The sequence below is a fragment of the Cladophialophora immunda genome (genome assembly GCF_000835495.1).
Source record: "Cladophialophora immunda strain CBS 83496 unplaced genomic scaffold supercont1.6, whole genome shotgun sequence".
Taxonomy (NCBI): domain Eukaryota; kingdom Fungi; phylum Ascomycota; class Eurotiomycetes; order Chaetothyriales; family Herpotrichiellaceae; genus Cladophialophora; species Cladophialophora immunda.
Window position 1 is genome coordinate 568,139 of NW_015622546.1, and position 24,973 is coordinate 593,111.

The 24,973-nt window shown below is 52.9% G+C and overlaps 6 protein-coding genes across 8 annotated transcripts; 5 read left to right on the top strand and 1 right to left on the bottom strand.

Annotated features, from left to right (window-relative positions):
* Window positions 1–330: 330 nt before the first annotated feature.
* PV07_09840 (uncharacterized protein) lies at window positions 331–2,896 on the top strand (the record flags this gene model as incomplete). The annotated part of the gene is made up of 10 exons (XM_016397131.1): window positions 331–390; window positions 449–685; window positions 739–754; window positions 816–1,031; window positions 1,091–1,356; window positions 1,409–1,423; window positions 1,485–1,676; window positions 1,740–2,209; window positions 2,272–2,644; window positions 2,723–2,896. The coding sequence occupies 10 exons, from the start codon at window positions 331–333 to the stop codon at window positions 2,894–2,896; spliced, it is 2,019 nt and encodes a 672-aa protein (XP_016244322.1).
* Window positions 2,897–3,151: 255 nt separating this feature from the next.
* Window positions 3,152–6,296, top strand: PV07_09841 (uncharacterized protein). Its single transcript, XM_016397132.1, has one exon. It carries the CDS (start codon window positions 3,295–3,297, stop codon window positions 5,293–5,295), a length of 2,001 nt encoding a protein of 666 aa, XP_016244323.1. The 5' UTR covers window positions 3,152–3,294; the 3' UTR covers window positions 5,296–6,296.
* Window positions 6,297–7,883: 1,587 nt separating this feature from the next.
* On the bottom strand, window positions 7,884–9,610 carry PV07_09842 (uncharacterized protein). Its single transcript, XM_016397133.1, has one exon. It carries the CDS (start codon window positions 9,511–9,513, stop codon window positions 8,857–8,859), a length of 657 nt encoding a protein of 218 aa, XP_016244324.1. The 5' UTR covers window positions 9,514–9,610; the 3' UTR covers window positions 7,884–8,856.
* A 2,105-nt stretch (window positions 9,611–11,715) lies between these two features.
* PV07_09843 (histidinol-phosphate transaminase) lies at window positions 11,716–13,377 on the top strand. The gene is made up of 2 exons (XM_016397134.1): window positions 11,716–11,851; window positions 11,902–13,377. The coding sequence occupies exons 1-2, from the start codon at window positions 11,766–11,768 to the stop codon at window positions 13,133–13,135; spliced, it is 1,320 nt and encodes a 439-aa protein (XP_016244325.1). The 5' UTR covers window positions 11,716–11,765; the 3' UTR covers window positions 13,136–13,377.
* A 2-nt stretch (window positions 13,378–13,379) lies between these two features.
* Window positions 13,380–16,995, top strand: PV07_09844. 3 transcript variants are annotated; one of them, XM_016397136.1, is made up of 3 exons: window positions 13,380–14,130; window positions 14,181–15,477; window positions 15,709–16,995. In XM_016397136.1, exons 1-3 carry the CDS (start codon window positions 14,034–14,036, stop codon window positions 16,763–16,765), a joined length of 2,451 nt encoding a protein of 816 aa, XP_016244327.1. In that variant the 5' UTR covers window positions 13,380–14,033; the 3' UTR covers window positions 16,766–16,995. The 3 variants fall into 3 exon arrangements, with proteins under 3 accessions (XP_016244327.1, XP_016244328.1, XP_016244326.1); XM_016397137.1 differs by having other exon boundaries at window positions 13,380–15,477; XM_016397135.1 differs by having other exon boundaries at window positions 14,181–16,995.
* A 205-nt stretch (window positions 16,996–17,200) lies between these two features.
* Window positions 17,201–18,081, top strand: PV07_09845 (uncharacterized protein). Its single transcript, XM_016397138.1, has 3 exons — window positions 17,201–17,595; window positions 17,721–17,809; window positions 17,887–18,081. Exons 1-3 carry the CDS (start codon window positions 17,515–17,517, stop codon window positions 17,930–17,932), a joined length of 216 nt encoding a protein of 71 aa, XP_016244329.1. The 5' UTR covers window positions 17,201–17,514; the 3' UTR covers window positions 17,933–18,081.
* Window positions 18,082–24,973: the final 6,892 nt, after the last annotated feature.

The following is a 24,973-nucleotide window of genomic DNA, read 5'->3' on the forward strand; positions in this document are numbered from 1 at the left end:
TGCCTCATGGTGACCGTCTTCCACCTTGTCAACCCTGTATGTCTTCCTCTGTGAAGATAGGGGGTCCACCGGGTCAAGTTCTCGAATCTCAAGTAAGTTTGGTCCACGTGATCCCGAGGTGAAGTCAAAGCTCTTTTGTCAAACGCCCCGCTCGCTCACCCTCCATATGACCCCGTTGCTCATGTCTCTGAGACGGTCACGGTTTTTTCTTTGATGTGTGTCTAAGTGAGCTCTCTTTTATGGCGTACGAAAAGCCACTGAGCACCTGTGACTCTTGCCGACGTCGCAAAGTTCGCTGCATTAGTGAGAGCTCTGCTTTGCTCTGGTCTTATGCCCACTGATGAGGTTGTAGAGAAACATGCAGAGGACAACACTTGCGCAAATTGCACGGTGAGGCATGCTTTCCTCCGCTGCACTCCAATGTGTGTACTTACATTGTCTCTACCAGGAGCGTGGAGACGAGTGCCACTTCTCACCCGTCAAAAGACGCAAGACCCGCTCCAACCCAGTTACCAGTCCATCAGTCACCACGCGACCGGATCTAGACGACACAAATGCGTATCGCTCAACCCTTAGTACAGATCCTGAGGTGACGGCTGGCGACTCTCGACAAGACCTGTCGCAGCAAGTTTGTGCCGAAACGGACACCGCCCCCACCGACGCAGGACAAGGGGTGTCATTCCAGGTTGGTACACTACGAGTGCGATATCGTGGCTTGGGTAATGACGTTTCGAATAGCGGAGTAATGCCTACAGTATGAATGGAATTTGTGACCTCCAGGAGATAGGGTTCAATTGAGTCTGACGCCTGGATAGTCTCGAGCTGCGGACTTGCTTTCTTTTCCGACAACAGCCTCACAGCCTTGGCCGACCGACTGGGACATGATCGAACGAGAGAGATTGTCGTCAAGATGCAGGAGAATTCCAGAGCTCGCCAGAGTGCTCCGTTGAATATCTTCACGCAGACCCGATCTGACTACACTCGTGTTCTCAACTCATACTCGCCACAGTGCAGGGCAACTTATGTTAAATGTGAGGAAAACCTCAGTCGGCCACCTCTTTGCAACCAGGCTCTAACCCTCCCTGACCAGCTTACTTCAGTGACCTACATCCGGTTTACCCCTTTCTCGAGCAATCGAGATTCGAATCCATGGCCTTCGGTGCACAGCTGGAGGAGATTCTCCAAACAAACCACGCGTGGGCAGCGCTGTATTACTCCGTCCTCAGCCTAGGAAGTCTTTTGCATGAGGGAGCATCGTTCGAACCTATGGGCGGACCGGCTTGGAAAATCTTTGGCTTTGCCCTCAGATTATTCCCAACCCTCCTCTTTGCCAAAAAATCTCTTCTGGTTGCTCAGGTAAGTTCTCACATGTGGTGCATTGGAACCGATCGTGGCTGAAATTGAGCAGGCAATAACCGCAATGGTATGAAATTGGGAATGATCCTTGCCTAGCATTCTGTACACTCATAATGATGAACCCAAAGGCATTGTTCGCATTAAATCACTCGAGTTGGCCCGTCGAAGAGCTCTTGATCACGGAGGCTGCACGCATCGCCATCGCGCTCCAGCTGAACAAGCTTTCACATAATCTTCAGAATAGTCCCGAGCGAGAACGGACATTCTGGGTCATTTACTGTCTCGAAAAGGAATACTCTTTCCACTCAACGCAGTCCTCGGTAGATTTCCTGACTTGTACTGGTCCTATTTCGCTCTGATAACGCTGACTATTGCTTTCTTAGGTGTTTAATGATGCTGATATTAGCTGCCCCCTTCCAGAACCCATTCTGGATAGCACAGATGGTATAGACTGGCAGCAAATTCAGGTTGGCTTCTGCAGAATCCTGTCCTACTCGTACAATCAACTGTTCGCATGCGGCATGCCTTCGCGTAGCGAAGACTTCTATTCTACCGAGATTGACCAGATCCGATGCCGACTTCAACACTGGGTGGCTTCTGTGCCGGAAAGGTTTCGACCAGGGACCGTAATTCGATCGAGGAATTTTACCAAGCCACATCACAACTACGCCCTCCTCCAGGTACATTTCCTCTACTATTCTCTCCAAATTGCGTTATCGAGGCTCCTCGTCCACGTTTACGCCGATCGCCGTTGCGCTCCCGTGGCTGAGAGCAAATTGACCTTGATGAACTCTGCGCGAGCTATCATTGAAACTCTTCAATTCGTTCCGCCAGAGGCTTCGCTACCCATGAAGTAAGTCGTTCGAGCTGGCCCCTTTCCTTTTCGTTCGTCTCCGTGAACACTGACGAGAGTAGCATTATTGGCCTGGCACCTATCGTGGCTAATTTCATCCTCTTTGACCTTGTCGTCTATAACCCGGAGCATTCTGAGACCAAACTGAATCTGATGTATCTCGAGATCGTGACTGGGTTTCTCCGCCGTATCGGTCTCAATTCCAGTAACCCAATGCCAAGTTCTTCTTTCGCGGAACTCGGGGTTATCGCTCGCGACTTCGTGGCGCGAAAGGCCGGCCGTGGTGAAGGACGTCAGGACGCTCAAGGCAATCGAGCGGCTCCATCCACGGGGGCACCGGTGGCCCACTGTGAACGGAATGCCGCTTCCTCCGAAGTCATGGGTCATGGACGACCTCGTAACGGCATGGCGATTCCAGCCTCTGTCGTCACTCAGGTATACTGCTTTTGCCCCTTCCCCTGGCGCCGGTTGAGCGATGTTTATCAGTCAATTGTGAGGCTAACTTGCGCCTAGCCTGCGGATATCGCAGACCGCGGTCAAATGGGCTTATGGGACGGTCTTGAAGAGACACTTCGCTACCCAGTCATGGACCATATCGCAGATTTGGATGGGTTTGGCGACGACTTTGCTATCCGCGAGCTGTTCGGCCAACACTCGACATTTGATATCGACATTTTGAGCCAATGAGCATGATGTAGCGGTAGGAAACTATTGACAGTCACGCACCATTGCCTCTGTTCGCGCAATGGCTGTGCAGATATCATGGAGACCAAGCTGAAGCAGAAAAGATGGAAGGGAAAAATAATAATCCGGGCGGCGGATACTCGGGGTCGGGCCTGTCCCCCTATTGTCCGAAAGAGGTTAGAGGATCCGCCGCTGCAGGGTCCAATCGGCGCCGCTGTTTGCGAGTCTCGTAGAAATTTTGAATCGCAGTATCGGAAGCAGGTCCATCCTTCGCGTTTTCTTGACTTGCTTCACCATCTACAGTCTTTCTCTTCTGACTCTAGTTCTCTTGTGTTTCTTGCGGAGGTGTGCTGTTGCTCCTTTCCCCTTCCTGTGTTTGTTCTCAACTTTCCTCCGCCATCATGTATGGCGCAGCACGACATGGGCGACATGTCCTGAGAACGCTTCGGACCTTTCCTTCTACCTCGATCTCCTCTACCCGGACGCATTTCGTTCCTTCAAGTTCGCGGAATATTGTCGCCAGACCTCTCGGTGTCAGGCCCTTTTCATGGACGGTCCATAGATGCCAACAAGCCCTCGCTGAAGACCATGCTCGTGCGGAAGATTTTGGCGCAGAGGACATCTCTGCGGTCAACCGAGAGTTCACAAAATTTTCGGACCTAGGAGATGCAGACGTTATTGATAAGAGGATCATCGACACCCTGGTCAACAAGATGGGCATCCACACAATGACAGAAGTCCAAAGAATGACCATCAACGAATGTTTGGATGGCACAGATGTCATTGCCCAAGCACGTACCGGAACTGGCAAGACATTGGCTTTTCTGATGCCGATCGTGCAACGCATGCTCAGGGAACCCGAATTCGGTCGTCGACAACCCGCAATCGGAGACACAAGGGCCCTGATCATCTCTCCCACCCGTGAGTTGGCCGAGCAAATTGGAGAAGAGGCAAAGAAGATCGTCAGAGGCACGGGCGTCCAAGTACAATTGGCTGTCGGAGGTACTCAGAAACAATACCACCTTAAACTTATGCAACGGCAGGGCTGCCACATTCTTGTTGGCACTCCAGGAAGAGTGAAGGATCTGTTGTCCGACCCCTACAATGGCCTTAGCCTAGAAAACATCCAGACTTTTGTGTTGGATGAGGCTGATCGGCTCCTTGATATTGGATTTGCGGAAGAGATCAGAGAGATCCAGAGTTTCATGCCCAAACATACCCGCCAACATCGTCAAACCCTCATGTTTTCCGCCACCATGCCACGAACTGTGGTTGGTCTGGTCAGAGAGACCATGAAGCCGGACTTCAAATTTGTCAGGACTGTTGACCCAGATGACGCTGCTACACACGAGTCCGTGCCGCAGCACATTGTATTCCTGCCGGGACTGCAGAATCAGATCCCAACATTGACCGAGATTGCCTGGAACGCTATGGAGGCTCATAAGAGAGACCCAGAAAACAACATGCCTTTCAAAGCAATCGCCTTTTTCAGGTCGCTAAATGAGGTCAAAATAGCATTCGAAACCATGAGAAACTTGCGCGACCCATCGACAAGAGGAGGAATGTTTGCCCCTCACCCACTCGCTCCCTGCAAGATCATTGAGATGTCATCCCAATTAGATCAGCGGCAAAGAAGTGCAAATTCGCAAGCATTCCGGAACGCCGACTGCGCACTGATGATCTCGTCGGATGTCACAGCACGAGGGATGGACTTCCCCAACGTGTCGCATGTCATTCAAGTGGGCGCACCTCATAGAAGAGAAGACTACGTCCACCGTCTGGGCCGGACTGGCCGTGCGGGCAAACCTGGTCAAGGCTGGCTTCTCCTACAAAACGATGAGAGGAATGATTACAGACAACTCGCCAACAGCATCCACGCCCACAATATTTACGAAGATACCAGCCTGGACACGGCAAAACTGGACATGACCCAGCCCACGCAACTGTCACCACAAACCGCCAAGATTATGCAAATGGTGGAGTCAGGCGTCAGGCAAGTTTCCAGGCTTGACAAGGCAAAGGCATACCAGAGCTTGTTGTCCGTGCTCAACCAGTCTGGCAATTCCTCGAGACAAGAGATCGTCAACCAAGTGAACGAGCTTGCGACGTATGGATGGGGGCTTGATTCACCACCTTCCGTGACGAGAAGCTGGGCTGACAAGATAGGGTTCGGTGGTGTCCAAGGCCTCACTTTCCGAGAGGAGAGTGGACATGGTGGTTCGTTTGGTGGTGGTGCGAGACCGCGGTCGGGAGGACGCCGTGACAGGTATGACGAACGCGATCCCTTCGGACAAGGTGCCTCCGGCTCTGGGAGGGGAACATTCGGGCAAGACAACTCATCATTCAACGACCGTGGTGACCGTGGTCGGGGCAGACCCGGCGGTGATCGAAGGTTCCGTTAAGAGGTCTTTTGGACTGGATGACTGACTCAATGCCCTGAGAGGAGTTGTTGAAGCAACATTCCTTGCCGGCCATGAGACCTGACTCTACGGCTCGAAGCGAGTCTGCTTGAGCGCGGATTCTGGGTGGCTTGCTTCAAGTCCATCCACTGTTTTACTACAAAGGCACCGATTGACGGGACTGCGAAGTTAGCTGTCCTTCAGCATCGGAGACCTGCGGCGTCCTCCCACCACTGGTGCAGCTCCAGCTCTCACGAACCTCAAGCAGAGCGTCAGTTCTTCGTTTTAAGTGGGCCATTGATCATCATTTGCATGACGATGGCACTCTAATGGATTTGAAAGAGGCGGTGTTGTACATATAGTGAGAAGGGACAACAATCTTGACGAGGTTCCATGACCACGGTCGCGCATCTACTCCGCATCGTTATTTTCCGCATGCTTGAAGCAACTCATCTCCCGATAGCCAGCTCGTTGTGGTGATCGCTACGAATCACAGCTGGAGTTGGTCTACTCGTCTGGCAATCATCAACTTCCCTCACAAGCGCCGGCGCTCTTACGGCCTATCGACTTCTATTGTGTGTTTGAGTACATGGTGCGGTTGAGATCTTGTACATATACATAGACGGATGGATACCCCCTTTCTCTTGTGTGTATCATTATGCGTGTTTAACTTGGTCCTTGTCCAATCCAACACTACGAACAAGGGCTTGGGTTGGCACTGTTTGGGCGTGCCATTCCTTTGCATTTGCAAAATTCGGCATGGCGATAGCTGCCGGAGTTTAATTATACGTGGTTTGGCGCCAGGGTGGACGGAAGACGGGATTTGCGATAATCGCCAGTGGTTATGATGAAAATGCAGAGGGGAGATGAGAGGCGCAGCTGCATTAGACTCGAAAATGGAAAGAATCTCCTCTACAACTCTACAAGAGTTAGAAACCCATGAATTTGAAATATGGACCGGCCCCCGATTCGCATCGTTCCCCCCGTGCGTTTCAAGCATGTATCTATCGGAGTCAACACGTTGGGTTCTGGCCAACAAGCTGTGTCCTTGCCTCAGCGTGATCAAGCCTCGGTTTTTCATCGTTTTCAGGAACTAACATAATAGCCTTCAGGTGTTAGTGACGTGAGAGAACGTCCCATCTCACTTCCGGTGGCGAACAGGCAGCCAGCGGGGATTCTGGCTCATCAAGAAGCCTTTTGATTTGTTATTTTGCAAGGCTGCATATGCCTCTACTTCTGGACCCTTTGACCAGGCCGCATTCTCTGCTCTTCCCATCTCTGAGCTACGCCCTCTGTCTGGTCATGAGAGAGAAAAGGTGAAGAAGAGAGTCCGAGTCCCCAAGAGGTGAAAATGCGGGCTAATGTGAGCTCCGCCACTGCTGCATCTCCTGCTCGTTGATCTCGCGCAGGTCGTTGACGTTGGCGACCTCGCCCGTGACGGCGCCCTTGACCATCTCGACGCCGCGGCCGAGCATGGTGCCCTTGGGCAGCGCGTAGGTGGCGGTCAGGGCCTGGAGCCGGATGACGCCGATGCGCGGGTCGTTCTCGCCGCCGTCGTGCACGCCGTCGCCCAGGTCGCCGAGCCAGGTCCGCAGCGTCGGCGTGTAGTACTTCTTGACCGTGTCGCGGTCGCGGAGGATGCTGGCCGTGCCCGAGATCGAGGCCCAGCTTCCCGACGAGGTCAGGAAGGCCATGTTGACGTGCTCGTCCGACGAGAGGTCCGAGGTCTTGCCCGACGAGGTGTTGGTGTGGAAGAGGAGGTCGACGCCGCCGGATTCCTGCGGGGGAAGAGAGGAGCGTGGTTAGCGATGGCCACTGCGATTCTTTGCTTCATGGCTTGTCTTCGCTTGTCTTGGTGGATGCCTGCGGTGCGGATCTTGAGGGAGAGAGAAAGAGAGAGTTGGGAGCTAGAACGGCTGGTGTGTGAGGGACATACCTGAGCAGCCAGAGCCATGCATCTCGAGACTAACAGACCGGAATCCGCGATGCGTGTGGTCATCATGCCGAACTTGCAGGATCTGACAAAGTCATTGAGCGCGTTGACCTTCTCTTCGAGGCCTGGCTCGTCTTTGTTCTTGGCCTTGTACCTGTGTTTTTGCCACGGACCCGAGTCAGCTTCTTTTGTTTCCCTTCCAGGACATGTGCAGGCGTGATTGAACACGAAGGGATCGGGGTAGGAGAGAGCGTTCCTCGAGACGACAGAGCTAGGATGGGGGAGGAGAGGCGAAGAATGGGACAGCGACATACGGATCGGATGCCATTTTGGGAGGATGGGCGGGGTCTCTGATATCAAGAGTTAAGTGTGCACTCTGTAAAGGGAGTTTGGGCTTGTTATATGGTCTGAAGAATGGATTGCAAGCAAACAGAAGATGAAAGAAATCAAAAAGGTAGAGAGGCACCGGAGGAAATAGAAGTAGGTACTTCGCGTGAGAGTGACGTCGATGAGGGTAAGGCAAGAAACGGTGCTCCGCAACCGCGTTCAACCATTGGGAACCTGCTGGGCAGAGAGAGTTTGTCACTCATTCACAATGTGGGGTTAGAGAAGACATGAGATGATCGATGAGAGATGAGACGATGATCCAAGGAACATGTGTGCGTCACTCGTGGATGGCGATGCCGGTGATGCTGCCAAGCGCTTTGACAGTCTCCTCTTTGTGCTGGCCACTTGGGAGGCTGCCATTCTACAGTGTGCGTCCCTGTCGACTTGGGGATTCTGCTATGGAGATTGTTGGATATGTCTCTCATCAGTGTTGCTTGGTGTTTGTAGAGATGTCGTTTGTTGGGATCGACGAGGCTGCATCGATCCATGGATCCAACATCCAGCCAATGACGTCAGCATGTCGGACTTGGGCTTCCCCCGCGAGGCTACAGTCCAGCACATGCTACCGAAACGTTTGCAACAAGAGACCTTCAGTCTTCACGACCTTGATCCAGAGTTTCGTGACGAGAGGGTATATCTCATTGGAAGACCTGGCTGTAAATCTGGCAGCGTTGTCGTTCGGTAGATCGAGTGGGCACGAGATTTCTCGTTAGTCGTAGCCTCGAGCAATGGTGATCTTGACGCCAATGTACGGTTCGCGCAGTGGCCTGTATTGTGCTCCGTTGTGCCAGTCCTTCAATGTCTTTTCTGGCATTTTGGAAGGATAAATCCCTCTACCAGACCTGGAATGGCCATCATAGAGCTAGCTACCTCGAACCGTTCACCGCTGGTGTGAAATGGTCCTCTCGCAGAAACACCGCTGGTCGGAATCATGTTGTATCCCGATCTCAATATAAGGAGGTGCATGCAATTGTGGGTAAGCGGACAGTCGGTTGATCAAACAACCATCCTGTCATGTCGGGACCAACTCGGGGACCGCATCAAAGACGAGACCGAATCTTTGCTAACAGCTCCATCCGTTTGTACATAGCTGGCTCGAAGCAGGCTGTTGATGGTACCATCGAAGGTGAGGCGTTGAGCAAGTCGAGAAGTCGTCGAGGAAGCACTTGCTCCGCGTTACAATCGTGGCGAGGTCTGGTTTGTCGTGAAAATGGCATCTGATGAATGCTTCCATTCCATCCAAGTCAAGAGATGATCCCCAGTCGCCCCTCCCACTCATCCTCTTTCTTGACACCCTTCTCTTCCTTGGCCGCTCTCCTCTTTTCGTTTCTCTTTCTTCTCTTCTCTTCTCTCTCCGCCGCGTCGATCTCTTCAGCCCTTTTGATCCTCGCCTGGATATCGACCTCGCCCAACATCTTCGCCTCTTCCTCCTGCTGTCTCTTCCGTGCCTTGAGCATTTCTAACCTTTCCCGCACATCCTGCAACGTTGCTCTTTTCACCTGCCCCGACTGGCCCGTGTTGATCAGGTGCTGCTTCGAATTCAAATGTTCAATGTACTGCACATTATCCTTGTATGTCAGGTCACAGGCTTCGCAGTAAAACCCTGCGCCCTTCCCTCTCTTGCCGATTCCCGCACCGGCCGGGACAATGGTACTCTTTCCGACCATGCTCGCCACGTCCAATCTTGAGCCACGCGCAGTCGTAGAGTCCAAGGACGAGAAGTCCACGGGTTTGTGCCATTTTTTCCCTTCGAGTTTAGCTTCATAGCGCGCTTTGGCTTCCTCGCGACGTTCTTCTTGTTCCTTTTTGGCCTTTGCTTCGTATTCGGCGCGGTCCCAGGTGCGGCGGAAGTCGGTATCGGAGGCTGCGGCGGTGCCGTACGCGGACTTGCGTTCGGCCATAATGGTGCACCTTCGATTAACGAAAGGAGATGCCTGCGGGAGGTGCAGATATCGTGTGGTTGAAAGAAAGCGGGCAGTTTGAAGGCCAGGAAAAGGGAGATGCGGAGAAACCCAAGATCCGAAATTCAGAGCCTGTGGCTAATTACATCGGTTGGAGGACATTTCCGCGTGGAGGGCTTTGATAGCGGCAAACACCAAGAAACGGGCTTTTCGCAAAACAGACTTACGTAGCTATTGACGTGCAGCTATAACGCAGAGCTGTCACAAGAGCTCAACAACGACTCTCAGAAGAGACATCGATTGTGGTATGAATTCATTTTGCATTGCTTGACGGACGCCGTGCTATCTTGTCCAATTCACCGAGAGATCAAGGCCGAACAGTCAACATGGGCTAGAAGTCCCGCCGCGCGAGTTCTCAGGTCCATGCCACCAACCTCTCTGCAACTACCGCCAGCAACAACACTGTTGAGATCATTTGGAACAGAACTTCCAATGCACTATGTAAGATGTTCCTGGCGGAACAGCCTGCTGCCAACGTGTGTTGATGAGTGCTTGGACGTTCCATCCATTGTTGTCTTCTTTTGCCGTCGAAGGATTTCCCAAGCTGTACTCAAACTCGCTTCTGCGCAATTTTACCACCTTTGGGTTCTGACTCTCCTCACGGGCTGACATCAGACGCAGTAGATGTACTGCAAGTTGAGCTGCTTCAACGGATCCGGATTGTCGGTGATGGCATATCCAATTTCGATGGGCATGTTCATGTTGGTCTCTGGACTATCGTCGATATTCAAGACCTGCAACTGAGCCAGGAACGAGTTCTGATTGCCGGGGAAGTCCGACCCTCCTTTGACAATGAACTTGATGTCGCGGTAACCGTACCCCTCGGCGCTGACCGGCTCGGGAGTGTCAGGACAGAGGTATACGAAATTGACGTCCTTGCTGATGGTCTGAGGGACGGACGACGAGGGCAAGGTGACGTAGTTGTACAAAGCGTTGCAGGAGGTGCTGGTGTCGCCGACAGAGCCACGAGACTTGACGTTGATGTTGACTTCCCAGGTCATTCCGCATGGTGGACCGACTGGATTGGGACTGATGTTGAAGGTGAGATAGTCGGTGAGGGCAGCTGAGCCAGAGGTTTCGTTACGTGCGATCAGGTCGACGGCAGTTTCCGCACCGGTGAGAGAGGAGGGAATTGCGGTGGCATTGGCGACGGCCAGCAAGAAAAGGAGAATGGGGAGCAAGATGAGTTCCATGTTGACGAGAAGTTCAGAGGACGTCTAGCAGCGAGCAATTGTTGTGCAGAGAAGCGTTTGACCTAGCGAAAGAATTGTGTGTGTTGCTTTCCAAAGACGAGAGCCGAATTCTAGACGTTCTTTTATACCTGCGACCTGTCTATGTAGACTGAGAGTGAATTTCTCGAGTGACATTTTTGCAGGCGAAGGTGACACCGAGTACTTCACATGCTCACCGTGAATCTTCACCAAAGTGTCCTTTAGACGTTAGTCAGGCCGGATGGCAATATCTAGCCAGGATGCGCCTTCATATCCTTCTTCCCTGGCCTTCTAAGGTGAGGTCTAGCTATAGACCGAAGTCGTAGGTTGTCGTCTACGTGAGATCGCCGCCTAGAGAGTCCATCATAATCTTTGAAGGCCTGCTGCAGAAGCCAGACAATGTCATTCTAATATATGTGATGAGCTACTGATCCAGAGTCTTTTGGGCTATGAGAAGTGAGGTGTGACAAGCATCTTGCACTAGGTGAGAGTCTTCAGCAACAGCAAACATTGAAGCAAGAAGACTTTGCCAGCGTTGAGCACAGACAGTTAGAACTGAGAGATATGAGAAGAACTTGAGCACCTGGTTCACTAGAGACGCCTGCCTAGGAGATGAGAGAATGGTTGGTGTCACTCCAACTAGGGATGGACCTCGACTACCTGTGCCTACCTGAGGCACAAACACAAGTAAAATGAGTCTAAAGCGAGGTGAATCTTCAACCGCGTACCCAGCTCGCCAGATCCACCTGGTGCCACTCAATCGGGTGCCTGTGGCTAACCACCAACTTCCTGGGACTCGGCTATCACGCATAAGTGAGGTCAAGCGTCAAAGGCGTCACAAGTGACTAGAACTAGCGGGAGTCTCCGCATCTGCCAGGCACTGCGGAGAAGATCAAAAGGTTGGAGATATTTTTCTTTTCTTCGAGATCAACTCACCCGTTCCTGGAATTTCCATTGCGGCTTGACAAGCACAAGAACAAGATGGCGCCGAAAACCTCGCCGTTCGATCTCTCCAAATGCGCGAGGCCCAACATCCTCAAGTTGCAGCCTTATAGGTGTGCGCGAGAGTAAGTCTGTCCTGGCGCATTGCTGGTCCTCGACTGACTCACCTGTCTAGTGACTACAAAGACGACGGCACCAACATCCTCCTTGACGCGAACGAGAATGCCTATGGTCCTGGGCTGGCTCTTGAAGAGAATGGGGTACATGGCAAAAATGACAAGACAACGGTCAACTTTCTGGGTCTGAACAGATATCCTGATCCACACCAACTGGAGCTGAAGGAACTGTTCTGTCGCCTGCGAAACACACATACCCATACAGACAAACAATTGAAACCAGAGAATATGTTCTGTGGAGTCGGCTCGGATGAAGCCATCGACGCGCTGTTGCGCTGCTTCTGTGTGCCTGGAAAAGACAAGATCCTGACCTGCCCTCCCACATACGGCATGTACGCAGTCAGCGCAGACGTCAATGATGTTGAGATCGTCCAGGTGCCCCTCAACCCTGAGAATGGCTTCTCACTGCAGCCCCAACAAATCCTGGACAAACTCTCCTCCGATCCCTCCATCAAGATGGTGTACATTTGCTCTCCTGGAAACCCCACCGCCAGCCTCATTCCCAAGGAAGACATTCAACAAATATTAGAGCATCCGACGTGGAACGGCATTGTCATCGTTGACGAAGCATACATTGATTTCTCACCTGATGGATCGAGCCTGGCGGAATGGGTGTTGGAGTGGCCGAACCTGGTGGTGTGTCAAACATTGAGCAAGGCATTTGGCTTAGCCGGCATACGCCTAGGAGTGGTCTTCAGCAGTCGTGAGATTGCAGCGCTGCTCAACAACATGAAGGCACCCTATAACATCTCCAGTCCAACCAGTGCCATCGCCATAGCAGCCTTGCAAGAAGAGAACCTTGCGGTCATGCGCCAATACCGCGAGAAGATCATCCAGCAACGAGATAGACTCCTTCGAGAACTTCCACGCATTCCAGGTATTGGCCGTTTCCGAGGAGGGTCCGCTTCGAACTTCCTGCTGGTCGAGATTTTGGACAGACCCCGGGAAGAGGGCGGACAGCCAGACAATGTGACGGCTTTGAATGTTTACGAGACCATGGCGGGGCAACGCGGCGTCGTGGTCCGTTTCCGGGGAAAGGAGTACGGGTGCAAGGGGTGTCTGAGGATCACAGTGGGCACCGAGCAGGAGGTGGATCGTTTCCTAGAGGAACTCAGATCTGTCTTGGGTCACATTTACTCGGCTTCGTCGCAGGGCTCAAAGGTCAATGGAATCGGCAAGGAGAATCAGAGTGAGGGGGAACGCGAGGTGGCGGCCAACAGTGTGATATCATAAGGGTCACGGCTCCTCCCTAGTGGGTGCCTAGGCCCTGTCTAGGGCTGTGAGGCTTGTCTAGGGGGGGTGCGTCTGGTGCGGTGGTGCCTAGGAGTAGAGTGGAGGCTGCTTAGACTTTTCTTTTTGGCAGATCCCATGGCTAAAAGTCCCATGAGCGGAAGGGGCCTTTTCCCCCAATGGCGTTGCCTAAACTTTCATGGCTATCCCCAAAACTGATAGAAAGCAACAACACCTGGTTCTCCATGATCCTGTCACATTCTGCCAACACATCGCTCTCGATTCCTTCACGGTCGTCCAATCCAACACCACGTCGCTTCGCCTCTCTCACTCACACAAACTCATACACTTGCAGACCTGCTCCGATTTGCCTTGCAGCCTGGCCCTCGAAGGTATTGCGCAGGAACACGGAACCGACCCCCCCAAAGCTGTCGTCCCGAACTTCTTGCCTTTTGTACGCCTTACGATAGGCCACAACTTGCTCACAATTCTGATGCCCTATGCCAGTCACCGAGCGAATGATGGACGTGCTATGAAGAGATACAGCCACCGCAGCCACCAACCTGCCACATCCTGCACCTTGATCGCATCATCCTCCCTGCATCTGCATCTAGTCACTTCCTCTTCCTCCGTTTCGAGCCTCCGAAATACTGTCCTTCCCTCTCGATAACCGCTCTCTTGTCCTCCTTTCGTCAGTTTCCGGCTGCGGTTGAATCGTCAACAAGTCTGGCCAACTCACAGCTTGGTCACCCGGCCTTCACTTTCGCTGCCCGATCTGCAGAGGATACACAGACACTGTCGACTCCTCCTTGCGAAACCATGTTGATTGAGCTGAAGAGAAGGCAATTGGTCGTCGCATCACATTTTTGAGGGACTCTCAGCCTAAGGGTGTTGGTGAATCATGGTCAAGGCTGATGTCAAGCGGGACTACTATGCGGACTTGGAGCTCCCCCCTACCGCTGATGCAGAAGAGATCAAAAAGCAGTTCAGACTTCTAGGTAAGAGACAGAGCGGCGCGAATACCTGAACTGGACTCACAGCGCAACAGCGAAACAATATCATCCGGACCGAAACCCCGGTCATGAAGTCGAGGTCGTCCCCAAGTTCCAAGCTGTCCAAGCCGCCCATGAAATTCTGAGCGACCCTGTAGAGAAGGCCAGATATGACGCTGGTCGGGCGAAATTGGCTGCTAAGACCGCCGCCACTGCTTCAACAGCATATGCCTCCGATCCCTACGGTTTTCCAAGACCAAATACTGCCAAAGCGACTCCTACAGCAAAACAACAATTCCCCTTTCCTCCACCTCCTAAGTCGGCACAAAGTCGTGCGCCGTTTGGTGCGGCAAATCAGAAGCAACAGGCTTCTTCTGGTGCCGACAAATTTAATGCATTCACTCGAGGTGTACCACAATCATGGGATCGATCGAAATTCGACGAGGCTCGGGCAGAGGCCGCAAGAGTTTTCCCTACCATGAGACCTACATCTTCCGCTCAACAAATGCCTCCGCGGTCGACACCCAGGCAGGCCCCTACTGCTCCCAAACCCCCTTCCAGCTCAGAAATGCCATACGTCCCGAACATACCGCCCACGGGTTTCCCGGGTTTATCTAGGACGGCAAGTTCGAGGAAATCAGACTACCACGGGGCAGATGCGTCGCAATTTCCCCGTTCGGCCTTCTCTTACGTTCAAGGAACGCGTGGACAACCGGCACCGAATCCACATATCCATATCCCAGACAATCAGTCTATGCGATCGCCTCCCGTTTCGAGAGCTAGGCCTGCGGTCAGCCCTCTACGGCATGCCCGCTCTTCCGATTACGACATGAGGAACGATCTTGGAGGTCGTCCGCCGTCAAGATATGCTGGAGCTGGCGGGGAACGAACAGACATTAACGGAGACGGCCTACACCGTTCGTCCAGCGTCCGTAATTCACCGATCGATGATCGAGGACCTTTTGGCAGGCCCTCAACTCGCTACGAGAGTATTCCACGTCATCGGAGTGCTAGTCCCGGGATGCGGAAAGCAGGAATACATGCAGATTTCTCCGAGACTTCGTCTAGTGAGGAAGAACCGCTGCATATGAATTCCAGACCGAAGGCTGTCCCTCGGAGCCGACCACAAGCCAGAACAGGACCCAGTTTCGATGCAGAGAACAACCCGGGTTTGACGGGCCAATTCCCCAGTACTAACTATACCAGAATCGTCGATGACAGCCGTTACCAGTATCCTCCGCCCGAAGCGAAAGAACCTACGCGCAAACCCTTCCCAAGCATGGCGTCCCCAGATGTCGAGGCACCGAAGCCTAATGTGTTTCGTGATGACGGAGGAGGTTTGGACAAACCCAAGTATGCTCCCTTTTTCTTGGATTCCCGCACATGGTCCCGAGGAAATAGACGTGATGGCCCTACTCAGAGAGGATATTCCTTCAACGGCTTTCCGTCGTGGGCAGTTCCTTCGAGTGTTTTTCCGCAGACCACACCTCCCCGGTCTCATAGACAGAACGGTGACACCCTCAAGGCAGGAGGCGGTCTTGATTTCATTCAGTCTTGGAGCAATAACACTAACCCAACTGTCAGTAATGACTCGGTCCACCCGAAAGCCCAGACAACATTTTCGGCGGCGGATTGGCACGACAAAGTGACAGCAGAAGACATCTTCCGCCCGGATGAGTCTCAAACGCGCAAGTCCTCTCCTTCGAAGCTGAACCGAACCGGAAGTAAACCAACGTCACGAGGAAGAGCACAGTCACGGTCGGCAGATCAAGAACCACCCTCTGCGTCCGAGGTTCCTAACGGTCATGGAGGAGACAAGTCAACGGCATTCCAACCAGGAAAGTTGGCTGATGACTGGGCTGCCAGAGCTTCCGCGAGACCAACTCCTCGCAATCCGAGAGCAAGCCCCGGATCTGACACAACGGACGACTCTAGAGATCGCTACATCGTGGTGGAAGAAGATGCAATGGATGTCGACACGCCTCCCACCAATAATGCTAAAGCCCCTACGTCGAATGGCATCAAATACCCAGTCAGTACGGGACCGCCCCGTCCCGAACCGAAACGCCGGTCGACAAATGGAGGAGTGGACTTGAAGGAATTCGCCCAGCAAGCTCCATTTGCGCCGACGTCGACCGGGCTCAAAGGTATGAAAGACGACCTCGAAACATTCCTTCCATTTGAGTCACGTGCGTCAAACGACGTCAACCTCAACCGTACGACGTCGGCACGGATCCGGGCTTTGAATCTCCCGAAACCGCCCAAAGTCGTTATCCCGCCGGCTGAAGATCGATTGGATAAGACCAATTTTGCGCAATACGTCGAAAATATGGAGAACTACATGCACGAGTGGAACAAGTTCAATGCGAGGATGATCGAGCATTTCCGATCCAGGCAGGATCGCGTGTGCGGCACGATGAGCCCGCACTGGATTGCGCAGCCGAGCGACGGGCCAGATGCCGATGCTTTGGATGCGGATGGCAGTGGCGACAAAAAGGCAGGATATGGCGCGTACGTGCAGTGGCTGAAAGACGACGTGCAGTGTCGGCATTGGTGGGACGAAGCAAACGAAAGGCATTTGGAATGTTTGGAGGACCTGGGAAGAACCAGGCAGGTGGCGAAGCGAAAGTTGCGGCCTTGACCAACATGGCACGGACTCATGGATTCGCTACAGGTCTTTGGAGACGGATATGGCATGAAGTTACGGCGATTGATACCGCTAATCTGATGCCGTGCGTGGCTTTTTGGAGCGAAGGAATCGGGCACAGTGCAGATAAGATACCCTTTTTGTCCCGGCTGCCCCTTTTGCTGGCGTCGGCGATAGTGAGATGGATGAGAAAATCCTTCTGAGATAGTTTCAGGAGACTCTGGATGTTGTATGTATTAGTACCTACAATGCGTCCCTACGGCAACCTCCGAGATGCGCAGTGCTACGGAGCAACATAAGCTTCCTCAAGCATGCCAAGCTTTACATGATTAGCCGGGCAGGGCCTTGTCAGAAGCTTATCTTATCTTAGACTAACTCTTGGGGCTAAACCACATCACCGCAGTTTGACTACGTCGCCAACCTATCGCGGCCGACAATTGGAGCACATCCTGGGTCGAAACTTCCCAGCTCACGGCATCGGATGACAGGTTAAATGTTGGTTGCTCCAGTCAGGCCGCGCAATCCCGCTTGGGGAATGGGTCTGAAACCTGGAATGTGCCAGGAGTTTAAATTGACAGCTCAGCTTCGATTCCAGCTTCAGCTCCCTCCTCCTTCTTATCTCTCGTTCTTCTGATCGAAGTCACCTGTGCATCTCGACACTGCTCTCCTTTCCAAAGACATTCACTCATTTCCACACAGTCCGTGCAAGTCACACGCAGACTCTAGACAGACCATCCAGCATAATGGACGCCGAAACCCAACAACAGAAAATCCAGGCTCCTCCAGCCCAGTCGGGGCCGGACAGTGCCATCTCCCAACAGCCTGTGAGTCGCCGGTTTTATCCGTCATCGAACTCGCATACCTCCCCCAATCAGCCCCGGTGTCCCATTACTACCTTAAGGACTGAACATCAAATTCCTGACCCATTTGCTGACCTCTTTCTACCCAGGCCGCACGTGAATCCATGGACGCCAGCGTTATCACCAACAAAGTGCATCTTCGAGGCGGTGGTGAGGGAGAGGACATTTGCTGTGGCTTGTACGTCTCACTGTTCCGTTTGACTACCGCGGTGACGCCGAGTCTGGCCAGTTTGGTGCTGACAACATTTGCGACAGGTGTGCCGGGTTTTTGTGCTTCGAATGTTGCAAGGATTGCTGCTAGACGGTGACAATACCACAGAGGCAACGGAATCCAGTCTGATGCATGAAGGACAGAGTGCTACGGAGCGATCAGCGACTGATACCCCATAGTCTATCCAGCGAGCCCGTTCTAGTGCTTCGGGCCACTTCAATCAACACATACACTTCAGACCCGTTTCCAAACTTTCTTGGGTCGACTGTGCAGTCTAGGATCACTGGAGCCAGAAGCTCTTCAGCTCCACGCCTACTTGCAAATCTTGCTGCCGCTCCCATTGCTTCCCCCTCGCCTTTGAGTGACAACCCTCTCCTCGTTCTCCCGAAGTTTCGAGTATGTCCTAGTTTCATTTAAACCTCAGAAAGAGTCTTTGCTGAGGCAGGCCCAACTTCTGGCTCGGCCCGTAACTTCGCTAACATGCTAACCTCCCTGTCCTGGCTCCGGCCCTTCGTTCCATGCAGGCGTTTTCAATCGCGCCTTCTAGTCTATACAAACAACATATTAAGGGTCCCACCGTGGACTCCCTCTGCCCAATAACTAGGCTGAGAAGGGTCCCCTCTTCTCGGCTGGAGTCCAGCCCACACGTGGATCGTTAAGCCGCCTCGAGTCTTGTAAGCTTTCCCGTTCCTCTGGAATCTCTGGCTTGGTTTGGGCGAGAAAGCCAATAATCTTGGTAAGAATCCGCCATGGGTGGGTTTGTGACCCCGCCTTTTGCCAAGATGAGTAAAAACTGCTGGCGCCTCACCCAGGACCGGGATGGGGGTGATGGCGCACGGCGAAATGGAGTCATTCCTTGTTGCCCTGCAGATGGGTTGGCAATGAATGGACTGGACACACCCTCCCCTAGTCGCTTACCAAAGGGCATGCCACAAGGCAACCAAAAGTCCCAGCTTCCTGGAGCTCAGCCTCATCTTCGCGAGGGAGCCGGTGTCGCTGCACCTCTCACCGCTCCTGTCCACCTTGTCTCGTTTTCTTCCTCCCTCGTCCAGGTGAGTCTCTTTGACAATCTTGATTTCTTAGACTATTACCCGTCAGCAGACTTGGTAGATCATCAAACATGTACCTCCTTGACACCTCTACTCTACAGCTACATTGGTTCGACGAGCCCTCTCTCCCAGAATATGCAATTCTCTCCCACACGTGGATCGGTAAGGGTGAGGAAGTCACATTCCAGGAGCTACAGAGCTTAAGCGATTCCCTGCAGCGCAAGAACGATAGGGCCCGACGCCGCCGTGGCAAGAACGACCGCAACCGACACATCCGCCGCAAGAAGGGGTATGACAAGATTGTCGCGTTCTGTCGTCTTGCCAAGGGAGATGGATTCCAATATGCTTGGGTTGACACTTGTTGCATCAACAAGGGAAATAGTGCTGAATTGAGTGAAGCAATCAACTCTATGTACGACTGGTACAGAGGGGCAAGGCGTTGCTGCGTCTACCTGAAAGACGTGAAACTAGAGCAAGGCCCAGAGTCTTTTCGTCGCAGCGTGTGGTTTTCTCGAGGTTGGACGTTGCAAGAGCTCATTGCGCCGGCTGTTGTTCGGTTCTATGATCAAAATTGGCGTTTCCTTGGTGATAAGATGAGCTTGTCGGCTGAAATTTCTCTAATCACAGGTATCGACCGTGAGGCTTTGGAAACTGGGAACGTTCGCAAATATTCTGTGGCACAAAAGATGTCGTGGGCAGCACGACGGCACACGACCCGAGTCGAAGACATCGCATACTGTCTGATGGGGCTATTTGATATCAACATGCCACTCATATACGGAGAGCGAGAAAAAGCTTTCAGACGACTTCAAGAAGAGATTATCAGAAATGATGACGATCATACTATCTTTGCATGGTCAATGGATACGAACAAAGTTTCAGGTTTACTTGCTCCATCTCCAGCTTACTTTACCGATTGTGGGCGGACAATATCAGAGCGATCTCCTAAAGGCCGTCAGCCTTTCTCTATCACCAATCGAGGACTATCAATAACACTCAAGATTACACCCTGGGCTGCGGATACGTACTTGGCGTACCTAGAATGTTCTAGGCAGCTGCCGCCTTCAAGCCCTTCGAGTCCATACATATGCATCTTCTTGCGACGCCTGACCGAAGACGACCAGTACGCCCGAGTCAACATTGACGGAAAGAGCACGATGCTGAATGCTAAAGACTGGTATTGGTCCGATAATCGTCCTCAGGTAGAGAGGCAATTGTTTGTCCGCCATCACGTGAATTTGGAAGAGGAAAGTCTGGCCCTCAGAGACCGAATTTATGGCTTCCGCGTTCCTCATGCGCTGCTGCCACCTTCCGCACCTCTCTTGTGCGCCGGGGGTCAGTGGCGTGACGGTCTTGCAATCATGCCAATAGGAGGGTGGGGTCTCGCCATGATTCTGGATGTCTTAGATGAAGGAAAGAATATAAGACGGATCGCACTAGGCTTTGACTTTGACTTCATCCCATTTTGCCTATCAGAAGACTTTTTTCGTGATGGAAATGGCATCCAGCTTCAGCTCGACGACTATCTCGATTGGTGCAATCTGTTCACTGATGATTTTAGGTGGTGCGAAGTGCACGAAGGAGCTAAGGTATATCGTCCAGAACATCATGACGGAATATGGGCATTAAAACACACCCGGCTCTACGGGCTAGACGTCATACTTAAGACTTCGCTGGACAGTGGTGGCCCGATCCTGAAACTGAAGCGCAATCAGATGGATTCTCCGCTGGTTTGGGAGGTGTCGATTGAATGACCCAGCTGGCCCGTTTACATGCGAAACCAGTTACGGATCTCAAGGAGGGAGCAGGCTCTCCGTTCGTCATCTGGCGGGGGCCAGATGAAGCCAGGGAGATATATCAACGAGCATTACTCGAGCGTCAGAAGGTGTTTGGATCGAAGGATGAAAATATTGAGAAACTCATCCTTGACTTTGCCAAGAACAGCGGATTATATGTAGGCTTTCCTATCGCCCAAGATGAGCCGGAGCTCGAAGGCTCGCTTTGCACATGTTACAGTTCACATCTGTCAGTGACCGTATTGCTAGTGTCGCCAAACGCCAAATCGATTCTAGGTAATCTTGTATATCATAAGGATTAGCGCGATGACACCCCGCTTTGACTGGGAAGCCAACGGCCTCAACAGAGCTCGGTTTGAGGCCCTTACAAAACTGCTACGCTTGCGCTATCACGATCAAGTTGAACCTCCGTCTCGGTTCGATGAGCTGCAGCATGATACCATAGCCGAAGGTGATGCCGTCTTTGACGATGTCAACTCCACCATGGCATTGACGCTCACGGATTTCAATCCCGATCACCTGCGGAGGGTCTTTCTTGATAGACTGGCAGAACTAGTGGCTAACCAGAAGGGCGGTCGACACGTCGCCGCTACCATGATGGTTAATGGTCAAGACAAGGTTGATGTCTTCGTTGCTCGAAACGACAAGTTTCGTTCGAAAGACAGGGGATTTCTTGAGCGGACTGAAGCGCTGCTGCGTCTTATTGCACGTGGCGTGGGTTAGTTATGTGCCTTTTGGTCGGACTTCTCTTGAGACCCTCGAAGGGATCTACGCTGACCAAGACGCCGTGCCTCGGGGTCAAAGACGGAGGCAGCCAGCATAGTTCTACACTATGGAAAATCCTCCTTGACCACTACGAGACGAGGATTCAAGGCTACATCGTGGACCTCAGACAGCTTCTCAAACGGTGTTTCCCAACTGAAGCCCCAAACAGCCAGTCTGAAGCCGTAGAATCTCCCATTGTGTCTCATCTTCGCAGACTGCGAGATGCCGCCTTTGCCCATTATCCTTCGGCAACGGCCAGAAACGAGATTTTGGTGACTCAGGCTCACTTTATATACAAGAGCTTCTCGGCCGAAGACTTTGCCGGGCTTCCTTTCTCTGGTGGACAGCACCTTAGAGACTCTCTCGGGTTCCTAGGGAGACTCCAGACCTCGTTTGGCGCCCTTGTCAAAGCCGCGGAAAGACTGCCAGGGTTCGAGAACATTAACATTTCTACTGTCCAGCTTCCGACCCATGGTAACGCTATCGCTAAAAGGGGCGAAGTAGACGTTGGAAGATGGACACTCGCCCAAGTCTTCGAGCATCTAGGACGCACCTTAAGCGACGATGAGGTGCACAGTCTGCTAGGCTTTTCGGGCAAAAAGACTCGGTGGACCAGAAACAAACTGCTCCAGGAATTCGACAGGCTGAAGTCATCGACTTGGGAGATCCACGCCGAAATGCGACTATTGTCGGCCTATACCCGGGCTGTGGCGACTAATGACGCGGTCGTCCAGTATATTGGCTGCAGTAAGGACAGCTGTTTCCTCTGCTGGCACTTTTTGGACCTATTCGCGGGCATCAGAACGAGAGGATGTCATGGGAAGCTGTACCAGCTCTGGGGGCTCCCGGATTTTGAGGGCGCAACCGCCGCGCAGATGGAACGAGTCGTGGCATCGGCGCGAGATGTCGAAGGCTTGGTCGAGCGACAGATACTGGACCGTGATGCCCGGATCTTGAGGAAGGCGAAGGAATCAACTGTTGGCGCGTCGTCGATCAAGACGGCCATCCCGGGCTCTGGAGAGCCGTCGATTGTCAACACGGTCCTAAGGTATCTTGAGAACCAGAGGGCCAGTCTCCTTTTCCCGATAGAAAAAGCAGAGTAGGTACTCTTGCTGATCTACGCCCCAATCATTAGTGACGCACAAACCGCTGACATCGACAGAGAGCCGCAATACGAAGAGGCGGCCGGGAGCTCCGTGGTCGACGAGCCCAACCATAATGCGATACCCATCGCCGGTCCTTGCGGAGACTCTGACTGCGACAAAACTACTACCCGACGATGTTCTCACTGTGGCGGGCCCTGGTTCTGCAGCATTAGGTGCGAGGAAATGGCAGCCTACTCCCATAAGTTTTCCTGCAATCGGCGACCTATCACCACGGCAGATCTTCTCGAGAATGATTGCTTCCGAGACTTGCTCCCGGAGGACCCCCAGGTTCGTGAAGACTATGGGTTCCAGCGCTGCAGAAACCACAGCGAAGAGACGAACCTTTTTGGGGTATACGTTGGGGTTATCAGGTACCATAGCATCTCCAGCGAAGAGTTGCATCGCTGGAGGACAGAGGGCATCCTCGTTGACAAGATCGTAGAGGTGTTCTCCAAGATACCTGAAGGCTCCCGTGGCGGCTACTACCCGTGGCTCCTTCGCAACAGGCACATCCTCGAAGGCGAACAGGGAGGAGTTACCCACGACGAGGACGACGTGGCTAAGTATATCCAAGAGCGATATGCCGAAGCGAGAGCCTATCTCGACCCAGCAGACCAGACGAAGGCGGTCGAGGATCTGACCCCTTTCGCGAAGCAATACTGCTTCTTTTTCTTGGCCTTACTCCTCGACAGTACGTACCAGGGCCCGCAGGCAGCGCACCTAGATCTCTGGTACGATTTCGGCTTCGTCGTCTGCTCCGGCGTGCACGAGGAAAGTGCGCTCTCAAACTACTACCAGTGGCTCCTGCTAGGCAACAAACCTGCAAGAGACCACTTCCGAAGTCTGCGGATGGAGCACCTCGCCCCCCCAGACTTCCCGGCGTGCAGCTTCACCGATTTTTGGAAAGCCTGGGAGGCGGGTTCGCTGATGGAGCTGTTTAGTCGGTATGGCACCTCTCGAGGCGCCGACGGTTACAGTACCACGCTCGATGGCCGGTTTCCTGCGCTGCGAGAGTTCCTGTCGTACCCCGGCAAGAGCCCTCGGCCGTCGGTGTGGAGGCTGAAACACTTCCTCGCGATCGAGGATGCGAACGTTCTGACGATTGCGCCGGAGATCGGGGCTGCGGCGATGGAGTATGGGTTCTACCCGCAGCTTGATACGAGGACGAGGCTGGATCTTCGTGATTTCTATACCCGAGTCTTTTGGCGTGGGATGCTGCCCAGCGAGATGGATGAGGCGAGGAGGAAGAGAAATATGCATGAAATGGCGGACTGGTGGAGTGGCGGTGATGTTAGCGAGAGAGTTAAGCAAGTGTTGAGGGATGTGCCGGATATTTCGAACGCGGTGGAGTAACCAGGACCTTGTATTTGGAACTTGGGACGATTTCTCATCCACATCCCTCTGGCCGATAAACGGCACATCAACTCGAATATATACCGAGGCAGAATATGAAATATCGAGACTGGCGTCGTGAGGCTTCTGTGGGTGCGTGTGGTCAATGCAGAGGCACTCGCGGCTACTCGTTGCCAGCAGAGACTGTGCGTCACTGCGTCTCTGTCTTCAAAAACCATGGCTGGCTTTTTCTACTTCTTCGACTCACTCTCGGATTCTGTCGGAGTAACACCTGACAGAACACATCGCTGCGGTCATGGTGAACTTCAGATGTGGTTCCAACAGCCCTATTTGGACCTGCAGAACCAAGGAGGAGGCCATCCCACCCTCGACAGTCGGACATGGATTTGGATGAACAGACTGTTATTGTCGACGATGGACGCGGTCTCCGTGAGGAATGTCCGTAGGCCAAGGCGGCCTCGAGTGAAGAATCGTGTGAGAGCTTTGAACTGTCAAAACGACATCGTGTGAAGATCTTGGAAGATGAAAGATTCACAGAACAAGGCTTGGCAGGAGCTCGCAACAGTCCCAAAGGGGCTTAGGGGAAAGTAGGTGCCAAGATTTTCATTCGTCCAAAGGCCAATCAGAGACCCCTCTGGCCCCTGCTGTTGACTCCACATTACCCCGTATTCTCTGCCCCTTCAACATGCATTTAATGTCGCATCTAGACCCTTTAACTTGTACGTACCACCACCTACTAGCTCGTCATTTCAATCCTCGTCACACGGCCAAGCGCCCGCCTGCCCGTCTGCCGAGGGGGAAACGTGATCAGGCAAGCCTAGAAACCTCAGTGGCTGGCGCTGTTTCACAAACCATGGAGTTGAAATTCAGCCTCACGCATCCCTGGTGTCTTTCAGGGGGTCGAGACAAATGACCTTAAGTCCTCCTCATCCCCCAAGTGGTGAGGCTGGGACATGAGCTCTCAGATCCAGTTTTGACAACATCTCACAGGAATCATCTGACCCAAGATGAACAGTACAACTG